This window comes from Macaca nemestrina, chromosome 17 (genome assembly GCF_043159975.1).
Source record: "Macaca nemestrina isolate mMacNem1 chromosome 17, mMacNem.hap1, whole genome shotgun sequence".
Lineage (NCBI taxonomy): Eukaryota > Metazoa > Chordata > Mammalia > Primates > Cercopithecidae > Macaca > Macaca nemestrina.
In genome coordinates, this window is record NC_092141.1 from 67,548,556 (window position 1) to 67,561,650 (window position 13,095).

The 13,095-nt window shown below is 49.5% G+C and overlaps 2 protein-coding genes across 5 annotated transcripts; both read right to left on the minus strand.

The window, feature by feature from the left end:
- Positions 1 to 227: 227 nt before the first annotated feature.
- LOC105469403 (leucine-rich repeat-containing protein 37A-like) lies at positions 228 to 9,761 on the minus strand. 3 transcript variants are annotated; one of them, XR_011615885.1, is made up of 3 exons: positions 8,614 to 9,761; positions 4,073 to 4,276; positions 3,541 to 3,895 (listed from the first exon to the last, which is right to left on the minus strand). XR_011615885.1 is itself a non-coding variant. In XM_011720357.3 (2 exons), exons 1-2 carry the CDS (start codon positions 9,759 to 9,761, stop codon positions 551 to 553), a joined length of 1,167 nt encoding a protein of 388 aa, XP_011718659.2. In that variant the 3' UTR covers positions 317 to 550. The 3 variants fall into 3 exon arrangements, 1 of the variants encoding a protein (XP_011718659.2); XR_011615886.1 differs by lacking the exons at positions 3,541 to 3,895; positions 4,073 to 4,276; positions 8,614 to 9,761 and adding exons at positions 228 to 569; positions 3,029 to 3,197; XM_011720357.3 differs by lacking the exons at positions 3,541 to 3,895; positions 4,073 to 4,276 and adding an exon at positions 317 to 569.
- A 33-nt stretch (positions 9,762 to 9,794) lies between these two features.
- LOC105469624 (leucine-rich repeat-containing protein 37A3-like) lies at positions 9,795 to 13,014 on the minus strand. Of its 2 annotated transcripts, none has more exons than XM_024788910.2 (2): positions 11,864 to 13,014; positions 9,795 to 11,371 (listed from the first exon to the last, which is right to left on the minus strand). In XM_024788910.2, the coding sequence occupies exon 2, from the start codon at positions 11,355 to 11,357 to the stop codon at positions 9,795 to 9,797; it is 1,563 nt and encodes a 520-aa protein (XP_024644678.2). In that variant the 5' UTR covers positions 11,358 to 11,371; positions 11,864 to 13,014. The 2 variants fall into 2 exon arrangements, with proteins under 2 accessions (XP_024644678.2, XP_024644677.2); XM_024788909.2 differs by having other exon boundaries at positions 11,761 to 13,014.
- Positions 13,015 to 13,095: the final 81 nt, after the last annotated feature.

A 13,095-nucleotide genomic window follows, 5' to 3' on the forward strand; every position in this document is an offset into this window, starting at 1 on the left:
CCGCTGCAGATACTGCACCTTGCTTTGCAGGTACTACCATTACCTTCATTTTATAGATGAAGAAGCTGAAGGTCAGAAGAGTTCAATGACTTGCCCAAGATCACACAGCAAGCGAGTAGTGGAGCCACACTTAGCAGGTAAACTTAGTAAAAAGCTTAGTAAAGAGATTGACTTAGTTTTCCATCAATTATTTTTCAATTGACAAAACTGTGATAACTCACAAAAACAGCTGAACATAAACAACATGTTAATTTGACTTAAGACTATATATATATATAATCAGTGTTTAAAGAAATAAATTCCTGGAAACAATTTGTAATCTTTCTTGTTAATCCTTAGCTGCTCATCATGACTGAATCTAATCTCGAAGGCATCTAGACTTAAGATACCTTTACTAATGCACCCTAAATCTTTTATTAGCTTGACATCAGACACAGGACTTGAGGACAGCTTAGCAGCTCTTGACAGCAACCGGCAGGAATGTTGTAATGTGAGAGTCTTCTGGCTTTCAGAGGCCACTTTCCTCCTCCAGGGCAAAAAACTTAGCTGTTTAGCCTTGGTTTTTGCATCTGTAAAATGGGAGGTTGGGGGATAGGAACTAGATTACTAAATTCCCTTCCAAATCCATCCATCTAAAGAGACAACTTTGCACTCTGCTCATCAAAAAGATAAAAATTTTCTTCCCAACAGGGATTTCCAAGAAGTGGCCTCTTGGTAGATATTTCTTGAAATATTATTCCATTCAATAAATACCTATTCCCACCTGACTGAAGTTCTTCGAGGACAAAAATTATATCTTAATGATCACTGTAACTCCAGTACCTTATTCAATGCTGGCCATCAAGTAGGTGCTCAGTATTTTTTAATTAATTAATTTTGAGCTGAGGTCTCAATAGGTTCCCCAGGCTTAATCTTGAACTCCTGGTCTCAAGGGATCCTCCCACCTCAGCTTCCTGAGTAGCTGGGACTACAGGTGTGCGTCACCACACCTGGCTCTAGGTGCTCAGTTAATACAAGGTGCGGAATCTCTGGGGGGCAGGGCAACACAACAGTGGTTTGTAATGTTCCCCAGGTGATTCACATGTACAGCCAGGTGAGGCCTGCCAGGCAGCTACATGCAGAGAGGACCCCTGAGGCCTCTTTCCTCAGAAGGTAGCTGTGGTCATGGAGGGCACTCAGGGTGGCAAGGCCTGCTCCTGAAAAAGCCATGAAAACCCAGAGATGGAAGAGGCCATCAACGAGGGATGGCCCCAACAGTGCTTCCCAGGGCCCACCTTGCAAAAGGGGCTTCTGTTTAGTACTAAAGACATGGAGTTCAGAGAGGCTGATAACTGGCCCCTGACCACACCCAGCCAGCAGCTCCAGAGCCTCTGGTCCTCACAGTTCCTGGCATTGTATCTGAGAGTAGGGGCAGAGCTAATGCTATCACTAGGAGTCACTTTTGTCCCCTAACTTAGGGGAGACTGCCCTGTCCTTACAAAGGAATGTGTAAGCACAGCTGTTCAACATCTGCATAAGGAAAGATGTTTCTTTATGCATTTCTGGCTCCACCCAGACTTGTGACTTAACCAGTCCCGTGGCCCCCACCCAGAAGCAGACTCAGCAGTCAAGGACCATTTTGCATACCCCTATGTCTGCATGCCCAACCAATCAGGAGCACCTGTACACCTAGACCCTAGACCCTGCTCACCAAACTATCTTTGAAAAACTAATCTTCAAGTTTTGGAGGAGACTAATTTGAGTAATAACTGTTTCCTGTGTGGCCGGCCTTGTGTCAATTACTCTTTCTTTACTGCAATGCCATGGTCTCAGTGGATTGGTTTTGTCTGTGCAGCAGGCAGGAAGAACCCATCAGGTGATTACAGTACCGGCACCCCCAACCGGCTTTGGGAAGAATCCAGCCAAAAAACTTGAGGCCTGCAGCCTCAGGGTGAGAACAAGACAAAAGGGGGATGGAGGGAGATAGACTCGGTGTGTCTCAGCTCCAGAGCAGCCCCCCAAGCTTCCCAAAGGTTTGAATCCTTCCAAGCGTTTACGCAAATCATCAAAGGGATTCCTTGAGGCAAAAGGTTTGAGTCTGCAGTTCTGAGACCCCCAAGGATGTGAGGAGAGACCCAGGCCTATCTCCTTTGGGAGGGGCCCCAAACTTGGGGGAAGGGGTACTGGATGCCAGCTGAAACCCAAACATAAAATTCTAAGCTCACCCAACCATCTGAATGGACTCCTCCTCTCCTCTCAGCAAAGGGCATTCCAAAGTTAACCTGAAAACTAGTTCAGGCCATGATGGGAAGGGGGGCCCAGCCATGCCTAATTATACCATCTCTCCTTTTGGACTTACTGATAGAACAGACTCTTTAAGTCTGATAAGAAACATTTACAGTCTATTCTCTCTGAAGCCTGTCACCTGGAGGCTTCACCTGCATGATAAAACCTTGGTCTCAACAATCCCTTATCTTAACCCAAACATTCCTTTCTGTTGATTTTAAATCTTTAGACAATAATTTAACTCTTTCCACAATTGCCAATCAGAAAATCTTTGGATCTACTTATGACCTGGAAGTCCTCCGCTTCCCCAACCCCATTACAGTTGTCCAGCCTTTCCAGACCAAACCACTCTACATGTCACATATATTATTGATGTCCTATGTTTCCCTGAAACATGTAAAACTAAGTTGTGGCCTGATCACCTTGGGCACATGTTGTCAGGATCGCCTGAAGGCTGTCATGGGCCATTGGTCATGCATAGTTGGCTCAAAATAAATCCCTTCAAATATTTTACAGAGTTTGACTCTTTTGGTTGACACACCAAGCTCAAGCAGGAAGAACCGGGCTCAAGAACTGTCTCTCTCCTTTCTCTCTGTTAGGCATGGGTGGGGAAGGGAGTGTGGTGTTAGGTATGGGGGGAAGGGAGTGTGGTGTTAGGCATGGGGGGAAGGGAGTGTGGTGTTAGGCATGGGGGAAGGGAGTGTTGTGTTAGGCATGGGGGGAAGGGAGTGGGGCTGTGTGCAGAGGAAGACGTGCTTCTTACCTTGTCAGGGTCCCTGACCTGATGGCGACCTGTGGCGGGGTCTTCATAGTGACAGACACCACTGCAAGGGCAGACCGAGTGTGCAACCCCCAAAGCAGGGCTCCTCATGGGATAGATAGACTATTGGCCCCATTCCTCATCCCTACGTGCACCCACCACTTGCCATGGTTTCCTTGTGGGTGGAGGGTACTTTCCCGCCCCCTGGCTTCAGGCTTGCCCACGTGGCTTGCACTAGCCATGGAATGAAGCAGAAAGGAAAGCCTGCCAATTCCAAGCCCACGCCTGAAGATGCCTTAGGCCGTTCCGCGGGCCCCGTGCGCTTCCACCTTCACCCAGAAGGCCTTTCTGGTGCAGTCGCTGCTTCTTCAGCCTCGGCCCAGAAAGAACGCAGACCCCTGGCCGATCCGCAGGCCTTCAGGGAGCCGCAGAGCGCAGCGGCCGGCCCAGCGTTGAAGCCCAAGCCTGCGAAAACCTTATTACAGCCGCCGTTTGGGATGGTTGATTAGGACGCGCGTTGCTGTGGCGGTAGCTCACCAACCCAATGCGTGCACCCGCTCCTCTATTAGGTATAGGGCCAGTGGCTGCGACAGGGACCTGATACAACAGTGCGTTAAATAAGGAGATATTGAGCTCTCATGTCGTAAGTCGGTGGAGAAGTCCAGGGCTAGTGTTGGGGCTCCGGCGGGGGCTGTGGCCCCATCCGCGTGGAACCTCCCCGCGGTTCGCAGGTCGCGGTCTTCGGAGCCTTCAGCCCTGCGAGCCGGAACAGTCCACAGGGCGGCGCCAGACCCTCTTCCCAACGCCATTCTTTAAAACCTCGGCTCCAACCGGTTCCACTTCTGCTTCAGGCTCAGGATTTTCACTCTTCTGGAATGGGAGTGGCTCTGGGTAGCAACAGCATCTCCCTTCCTCCAGGATCTCAGAGCCAGAGCTGGGCGAGAGGTCCTGACCTCCGGGATAGGGGTGGCAGTGTCCCTGTGAAGGTGCGGTCCTGCCTCCCACCCCCAGGCTCCCGGCCTCTCCCACCCTCAGCGCCCTGCTCACCTCCAGCTGAAGACGCCGGGGCACCTCTGCTTCCTCCCTGCCCTCTCTGCAGTACCGCAGAGTGAGCATAAAAGGGCTTAATATAGGCTTCACCTGTCGTGGTGGCTCGCGCCTGTAATCTCAGTAACTTGGGAGGCCAAGGCCAGAGGATCACTTGAGGCCAGGAGTTCAAAACCAGCCTGGGCAACAAGGTGAGACCCATCTCTACAAAAGAAAATAAATAAAATAGGTCCCTTTTTCTGGGAGATTGATGTAGGGAAGCAAGCGTGTGAGTTGGAAGGGAGGCACTGAGGATCAGCCATTTAAAGCAGCATGCAAGGATGTTCAAGGCTAGAGATCCACAGGTGTATTTTCAGAAACTGAATTTCCTGGCCAGGTGTGGTGGCTCAAGCCTGTAATCCCAACACTTTGGGAGGCCAAGGCGGGAGGATCACTTGAGGTCAGGAGTTCAAGACCAGCCTGGCCAACATGGTGAAATCCTGTTTCTACAAAAAAATAAAATAAAAATCAGCAGGGTATGGTGGTGGGTGCCTGTAATCCAAGCTACTTGGGAGGCTGAGGCAGGAGAATCACTTGAACCTGGAAGGTGAAGGTTGAGATCACACTACTGCCTGAGGCGACAGAGTGAGACTGTCTCCAATAAAAAACCCCAAAACAAACAAAGAAAACCCCTGAATTTTCCTGTGGACACCTTTTCTCTGGCAACCTTTGTCAATGAGGGCTATGTTTTCTCCAATACTATATGGCCTACAGACAGCTCAGCTTTCATTCCAGTGAAAACATTCTAGAAAAAACTCCCAGTCAATCCCAGGTGTTTCTCCAATCAACTCGGGATGATTGTGTGTCACCTGCCACCCAGCTAGAGTGACACCTCTCCAGGCCTCTGACTTAGTTAGGTCTCCACCATGTGACTCCACCGTAGACTCCCTGCCTTCTTCTTTTGCAAACCCTTTGACACCCAAACACCTACCAATTTCACCCCTTTCTGTGCAGCTGCCGGAAGCCCAGGAAGCACACATCAAGGCTCCCTTGCCAGCGGGGTGCTGCCAATAAAATGGAGTCACGTGGGATTTGGAATGTGGAAAGGAGGTAGAAGTCATCCTTTCCTCCCCCGTAGCAGCACATGTGCAGGCTCTGGTCAGCTGGACTCCATACTCCCCCACCAGTCACCAGCCTGGGGACCATGGGGCTGCAAGGACCTCAGCAGCGGTTTCCCGAGTTTCCTGACTTCTTCCACCCTCTGGAAATCAGCTGTGGTAAAGCAGCCTGAAAGCCAGTGGTGCAACCTCCTCCTCCCCAACCTTCACCACCTCTAGCCCCTCCAGTGATAAGGACTAATTGCCTATATACAACCCCTTTTTGTTTGAAATAGCTAGAGTAATTTCTGTTTTCCTATCTGGGGTAGTGTAACATAAGAAGAAATATATATTGGTCTGTGCCCCCAGGTCCTAACACAAAGCTTCTAAAACCCTTGGAAATTCCTGAATGATGGGGGTGCTAGGAGCATTGTCTTCTTTTTTTTTTTTTAATTTATCATTTTTCTTTTTTTCCAGATTGTTTCCTTTTTTTTTTTTTTTTTTTAATTTAAGGGATACATTGCACATTTAACTTTTTTTTTTTTTTTGAGACAGAGTCTTGCTGTGTGTCCAGGCTGGAGTGCAGTGGCGCAATCTCAGCTCACTGCAAGTTCTGCCTCCCAGGTTCACGCCATTCTCCTGCCTCAGCCTCCCAAGTAACTGGGATTACATATGCCTGCCACCACATCCGGCTAATTTTTTTTTTTTTTTTTTTTGTATTTTTTTAGTATAGATGAAGTTTCACCGTGTTAGTCAGGATGGTCTCAATCTCCTGACCTTGTGATCCACCCGCCTTGGCCTCCCAAAGTGCTGGGATTACAGGTGTGAGCCACGGCGCCCGGCCTAACTTTTTTTTTTTAACTTATGGGATACATGTGCATGTATGTTATATAGGTACACTTGTGTCACAGGTGTTTGTTGTACAGATTATTTCATCGCTACCAGGTACTAAGTCTAGTACCCAGTAGTTTTTTCTGCTCCTCTCCCTCCTCCCACCCTCTAGTCTCAGGTAGGCCTGAGTGTCTGTTGTTCCTTCTCTGTGATCATGAGTTCTCATCTTTTAGCTCCCACTTACGTGAGAACATACTGTATGTGGTTTCCTGCTCCTGTGTTAGTTTGCTGAAGATGATGGCCTCTAGCTCCATCCATGCTCCAGCAAAAGACCGGTCATTGTCCATATTCTAACAACAGTTAGATGTACCTGTTCAGGGGAGGAAATGATACGGAAGGGCGTGGTCCCTTTAAATGATATGGAATTGGGGAAGGAGAGTGCTGGTAGAGGAGGGTGTGGTCTCAGGCTAGGGCTCCACCCTCAGGCCTGTGCCCATGGACCTAAGTGAGGACAGGCATTTTCATTTTCCAGCCCAAATGTTGCATTTCCCAAGACCTCCCCTGGCCTGTCATGCCCCCATCCTGTGCCTATAAAAACCCTGAGACACTTGCAGGCACACATACAAGGACATGGACAGGAGCAGATCAGCGGAAGAAGACACAAGCAGCTGGACATTGAGAGGGCGTTGAGGGGAGCACGCTGGGCAGGCCACCAACCGCCAGAACGAGGCAAAGTTTGGCTGGGGCAGTGGGAGGACAGCCCGGGCTGCTCAGCAGCCTGGCTCCAGGGGAAAACCTTCCCACTCCACCCCCTTCTGGCTTTCCCCATCTGCTGAGAGCTACCTTCACTCAATAAAATCTTGCACTCATTCTGCAAGCCCAGGTGTGATCCAATTCTTCCGGTACACCAAGGCAAGAACCTGGGATACAGAAAGCCCTCTGTCCTGGCGACAAGGTAGAGGGTCCAGTTGAGCTGGTTAACACAAGCCGCCTATAGACGGCAAAACTAAAAGAGCACACGGTAACACATGCCCACTGGGGCTTCAGGAGCTGTAAGCATTCACCCCTAGACACTGCCATGGGATCGGAGCCCCACATCCTGCCTGTCTGTATGCTCCCCTAAAGGTTTGAGCAGCAGGGCACTGAAGAACCAAGTCACTCTCCCTGTCCCATGCCCTGCAAGGGGCACAAAGGAACGTTTCTCGTTTCGATATGGTGTCCAAGAAATGGTGACACATCTCACACAGGGCCTAGGCTCAGGAGGGCTGGAGGATGAGACATTCCCCCTCCCCTGCGAACTTAAAAATGTGGCCAACAATTTTTTTAAAAGATGGCTACTCTGTAGTGCTTTCACTGGACCTATTTAGACAACGCCTTGCACACTGGAGAAGGACGATACTGTGTGAACCTAATAAGTCTACAAGACAATACTTCTCTCTTTTGGCTGCCTCCTTCCTCTCCAGGGTGATGACAACTCGGTGAGGGTGGAGATTATACGTCTCTCATCATTTCAGCAACAAGGAAATAAATTAATGATCCCAGAAGCCCCCAGTGTGCCCCTTTCCAATCATAACCCTCTCTCTAACCCTTATAGGTAACCACTATCCTGACTTTTGTAATAATATTCTTGCTTTTAAAATGAAGCTCTGGCCGGGTGCAGTGGCTCACGCCTGTAATCCCAGCACTTTGGGAGGCTGAGGCGGGTGGATCACCTGAGGTCAGGAGTTTAAGGCCAGCCTGGCCAACATGGTGAAACCCCGTCTCTACTAAAAATACAAAAATTACCCAGGCGGTAGTGGCGTGTGCCTGTAATCCCAGCTACTCAGAGGAGGCGGAGGCAGGAGAATCACTTAAACCTGGGAAACGGAGGTTGCAGTGAGCCAAGATAGCACCACTGCACTCCAGCCTGGGTAACAGAGTGAGACTCTGTCTCAAAAAAATAAATAAATAAAAATAAAAATAAATAAATAAATAAATAAATAAATAAAATAGTTCTGCTGGGCACGGTGGCTCACACTTGTAATCACAGCATTTTGGGAGGCCAAGGCAGGAGGACTGCTTGAGCCCAGGAGTTCAAGACCAGTCTGAGCAATACAGCAGGACCTTGTCTCTAGAAAAATTTAAATATTAGCTGGGCATGTTGGTGTGCACCTGTAGTCCCAGCTACTGGAGAGGCTGAGATGGGGGGATTGCTTTAGCATGGGAGGTCCAGGCTGCAGTGAGCCGTGTTTGCACCACCACAGACCCTTTCTCAAAAATAAATAAAATAAAATGTAATTTTACCTATTATATATCAGTCATAAATAACATAGTTTAGTTTTGCCACGTTGAACATTATATAACATTATATAAATGAAATCATATTATACATACTATTTTCTGTATCACTTCTTTCACTCAATAATTTGTTTGTACATTTAAGATGTATGTTGCTGAGCAATCACAAGCAAAAGATTGGAGAAGGGGCCTAACATTAAAGGAGAATGAGGAGAAGGAAGAGTTGACAAGAAAAGTGAAAGCAGAGTCAGTTGTCAGTATGGCTTGGGGAGATAAAGGCGGCCCAGGAAGGCGCCCAGGAAAAGGCTGCCATGTGAGGCAGGACACAGAAGACAATTGAGGAAAGGTGATTCTTACAAGATGGTGAAGGTGCCATTGTAGGTGTTGGGCTCTGGCACAGGCACTTGGCAGAGCCTCTGCTTTGGGCTGAGATCAATACACGACAGTGTCTCATCTCCGCAGGTACAGAGCTCACATATGTTGGTGCTTGTGGAGGCCTTCTGTTCCTCTGGTGCAGTTAAAGCCTTATTTTGGGCGTGACTTTCAGGCTGCACCAATGAATCCTGAGTAGGTTCTAGCTCAGTATGTGGATCTCTGACTTCAGTCAGGCTTCGATGCAGAGTCTGAACCTGGTCTGGATGAGGAGCTGTAGTCGTCTCCAGGGCTGTGGAATGTCCAATCTCTATAGTGGGTTCTGAAGTGATGGCAAGCCCCGGGTCTGGAGGCTGAGTTGAGGTCTCCTCCACAGTTGGAAACGGTTTAACCTCTGTAGTAGGTTCTGTAGTTATGGTAAGCTCCAGGGCCAGAGGTTGAACTGTGACTTGAGTCAGGTGTGAATGCTGGTTCTGAACCTGGTCTGGATGTGGAAGTGTCACCTTAGGATGCTTTGGAGGAACTAGAGTCTTCTTCAGGGGTGTAGAATGTCCAACCTCCGTAGTGGGTTCTGGAGTGAGGGTAAGTCCCAGGTCCAAAGGTTGAACTGTAACGCTGAGTGACATTGGATGCTGAGCTTGATCCTGACCTGGTGTTGGAATTGTTACCTCTTGATATACTAGAAGTTGGGGTACAACTTTCTTAGGAGGCTGAGTTGGGGTCTCCTGTATGGTTGGAGAAAGTTCAACCTCCATAGTGGGTTCTGGAATGATGGTAAGCCCCAGGTCCAAAGGTTGAACTGTGACACTGGGCAATATTGAATGCTGAGCTTGATCCTGGCCTGGTGTTGGAACTGTCACCTCATAATGAGCTGGAGGTTGAGCTGCAACCTCCTTAGGTGGCTCTGGAAGCTGAGCTGGGACCATTTGCTGCCTTGAAGATTCTACCTCCTTAGGGAGCTCTGGAGTCTGAACCGTAGCCTCCTGCTGGGTCAGAGAAGGTTCTGCCTCCATAGTGGTCTCTGGAATCTGAGCTGGAACCTCCTGCTGAGTTAGAGATGGTTCCACCTCCTGAGGGAACTCTGGAGGCAAAGATGAGACCATCTGCTGGGTCAGAGAGGGTTCTATCACCATGGGGGGGTCTGAAGACTGAGCATAGATTGCCTGCTAGACTGGAGAGGATTCTACCTCTTTAGGTGGCTCTAAAAGCCGAGTTGGGGCCTGCTGTAGGACTGGAGATAGCTCGACCGTCTCAGGTGGCTCTGATGGCTGAGCTGCTATCTCCCATTGCAGTGGAGGACTGATCTCTTCAGTGCACTTTGTGGGATGACCTGAGGCTTCCTGCTGGGTTGCAGATGGTTCAGCCTCCTTAGGGGGCTCTGGTGGCTCAGCTGGGAACTCTTGCTGGACTGGAGAAGGCTCTACCTCCTTAGGGAAATCTGAAGTCTGAGCTGTGGCCTCTTGCTGGACTGGAGATTCAGTCTTTTCAGGGGAATGCAGAGGTGGGGAAGGGAGGTCAGGCTGGGCTAGAGAAAAGTCAGCCTCTTCAATAGGAATAGGAGGGTTGTCCTGCTGGACTGGAGAAGGTTCAACCTCCATAGTGACTGCTGTAAGTAGGGTAAGCTCCATATCCACATTTTTAACAGTGGTATTAGGCAAAGTTGAATTACTTCTGAATATTGAAGATAGATTTAGAGGTGAAAATATCATCTCATCATTCAATGAACTTTCAAAGTCTGAGGAGAGCTGAGTTGGAGGCTGAGTTGTGGGCTCTTGATGGATTGAACTAAGTTCATCATTTTCAGGGTTATTTAGCTGCTGAATTATAATCTCTTGCTGGTGTTTCAAATGTTGAAACTGCTCAGGGGACATTAAGGGCTGAGCTGGAGCCCCCTGTTGGGTTAACATTGCAACCTGATTAGTGAAATCTGGAGTCATGGTAACCACGTGATCCACAGGTTTAACAGTGACATTGTGAAATGTTGGAGGTCGAACTTGATCACAATTTAGAGGGGAAACTGTTACCTCCTGATGCTCTGGAGGTTGAGCTACAACTACATTAGGGAGCTCTGGAGTCTGAGCTGGGGCCTCTTGCTGGATTAGAGAAGACTCAACCTCCTCAGGGGTCTGTGGATGCTCAACTGCAGCCTTCTGCTGGGTTGGAGAGGGGTTCTCATTATTAATAGGTTCTGAAGATTGAACTGAAGTCTCCTGTTGAATTGCTGAAGGTCCAGCCTCTTCCAATGACTCTGGAAGCAGAGGTGGGCCCCCGTACTGGATGGTGGGAGGTTCTACATCATTACCTGGCCCTGAGAGCTGAGCTGTAGCCTCCTGGTGGACTGGAGAAGTTTCCACCTCTGCACTAGGCTCTGTTGCTATGGTGAGCTGCACATCTGGAGGCTTCACAGTGACATTGGGCAAATCTGAATGCTGAGCTTGATGGTGACCTGGAGGTGAAACTGTGACTTCATGATGTTCTGAGGGCTGAGCTGGGGCCTCCTGCTGGGCTGGAGAAGATTCAACCTCCCCAGAAGACTCAGAAGGCTGAGCTGGCTGCTCCTGCTCACTGGGGGAAAGTTCACAGTCCATAGGAGGACCTGGAGGCCCAGTTGCGGCCTCCTGTTGGCTTGCAGAAGGTTTCACCTTTTCTGGAGGCTGAGTTGGGGCCTCCTGCTGGGATTCGGTAGATTCTGCCTCCTTGGTAGGCTCTGAAGTTATGGTAACCTCCATATCTGCAGGTTTAACTGTAATGTTGGGGAAGTTATAATGAGCTTGATCCTCACCTGGAGGTTGAAGTATACCTCATGATTCAGTAGAGTTTGAGCTAGACTCTCCATAGAGGACTCTGGAGGCTGAGCTGGGGCCTCCTGCTGGGTCTGAGAAGGTTCAACCCCCCCAGGAAACTCAGAAGGCTGAGCTGGCTGCTTCTGCTCACTGGGGGAAGGTTCAGCCTCTACAGGAGGACCTGGAGGCTCAGCTGGGGTCCCTTGCTGGGTTACAGAGGGTTTCGTCTCCTCAGGGTACTCTAGTGTCTGAGCTAGGGCCTCTAATTGGGTTGAGGAAAAGTCCACCTCCTCGGGGTGCTCTGGAGGCTGAGCAGCGGCCTGTTCCTGGCTTGATGTAAGTTCCTTACCTGGCTCTGGAGTTACCACAAGCTCCACATCCACAGGTTTCACTGTGACACTGGGCAAGCATGAGTGCTGAGTTTCACTCTAACTTTTCAATGGAACATTTACCTCATGATGTATCAATGGCGGAGCTACAGTCTCTTCAGAGGCAGGTTGCTGCTGTGCTGGGGTCTCCTGCTCTGTTGAAGAAGAGTGGACCCCCTGAAGCGACTGTGAAGGCAGAGCTGGGGCCTCCTGATGGGTTACAGAAGGTTCTACCTCCTCAGAGAGCCATGGAATCTTCGCTGGGGCTTCTTGATGGAGTGAAGAGGACTGGATGTCTTCAAGGGTCTCTGCAGTTTGAGTTTTGGGTTCTAGATGGAATTGACAAAGTCCAACTTGCTCAGGGAGTCCTGGAGGCTCATCTGGGTTCACCCAGATTTCTGGGCAGGCAGCCGGGATACAGTATATCCAAAAGTGAATATTCATTCTGCTGAGGTTTTGATATAAATCGGTGTGGAGTTCCAACAATGTTAGCAAGCTTCTGACGCTGAGCTAGATCTTTCTTCGTGTTCTTGGGAGAAACAATAAACTTGTCTGCTTTTGAATCCTTACTGTCTAGAGGTGGAGCAAGTATTTCATCTGCCTGATGATCTGCAGCCTGATCTAGATCTGCAGTTTGAACCTTACTTTTGAGGTGAGGAGGCTGAACTAGGGTCTGGTTCTGATCCCAGTCCAGCATTGGAACCACCTCCATAGTGGGTTCTGGAGTGATGGTAAGTCACAGGTCCAAAGGTTCAACTGTAACGCTGGGTGACATTGGATGCTGAGCATTGGAACCACCTTTGGGAGTCTTTCTTGTCCAGTCTGTCTATCATTTAGATTCTGGTGTGCAGCCAAGAACTGCTCTGGCTGGGGGGCGGGGCAGCTCTCCAGCTGAATCCATGTCCAGGAACCGAACCAAATTCTCAGTCAATTTCTGGGGTGGGGCTGACATCTGCGAGGAAGCAGAGGGCCCCAGGTAATCAAAGCCCCCGGTTCTGCCAGGGGAGTAAGTGCATGGGGAGATTCCCATGGGAGATAGGATGAGCCGGAAGACCAGGGCTCAGTCGGCTGCAGGGGGTTAGAGGTCCTTGATCCACTCCAGAGGCTAAGCCTCCTTGACTAGTAGCCACAATAGTTGCCATGTGAAGAGGGGCCATGGGCCCCAGAAACGCAGCTGGGACATGACACTCCTGCACTGAGCGGGAGCCTTTCTGGCAGCCCTGAGACAAACCTGACAAACGCGCGCCCCGCCCCATCCTTTATGACACCTTTATTTACGCCACCTTTACTAGGCTCGGTCCAGATCTGTCCATGTC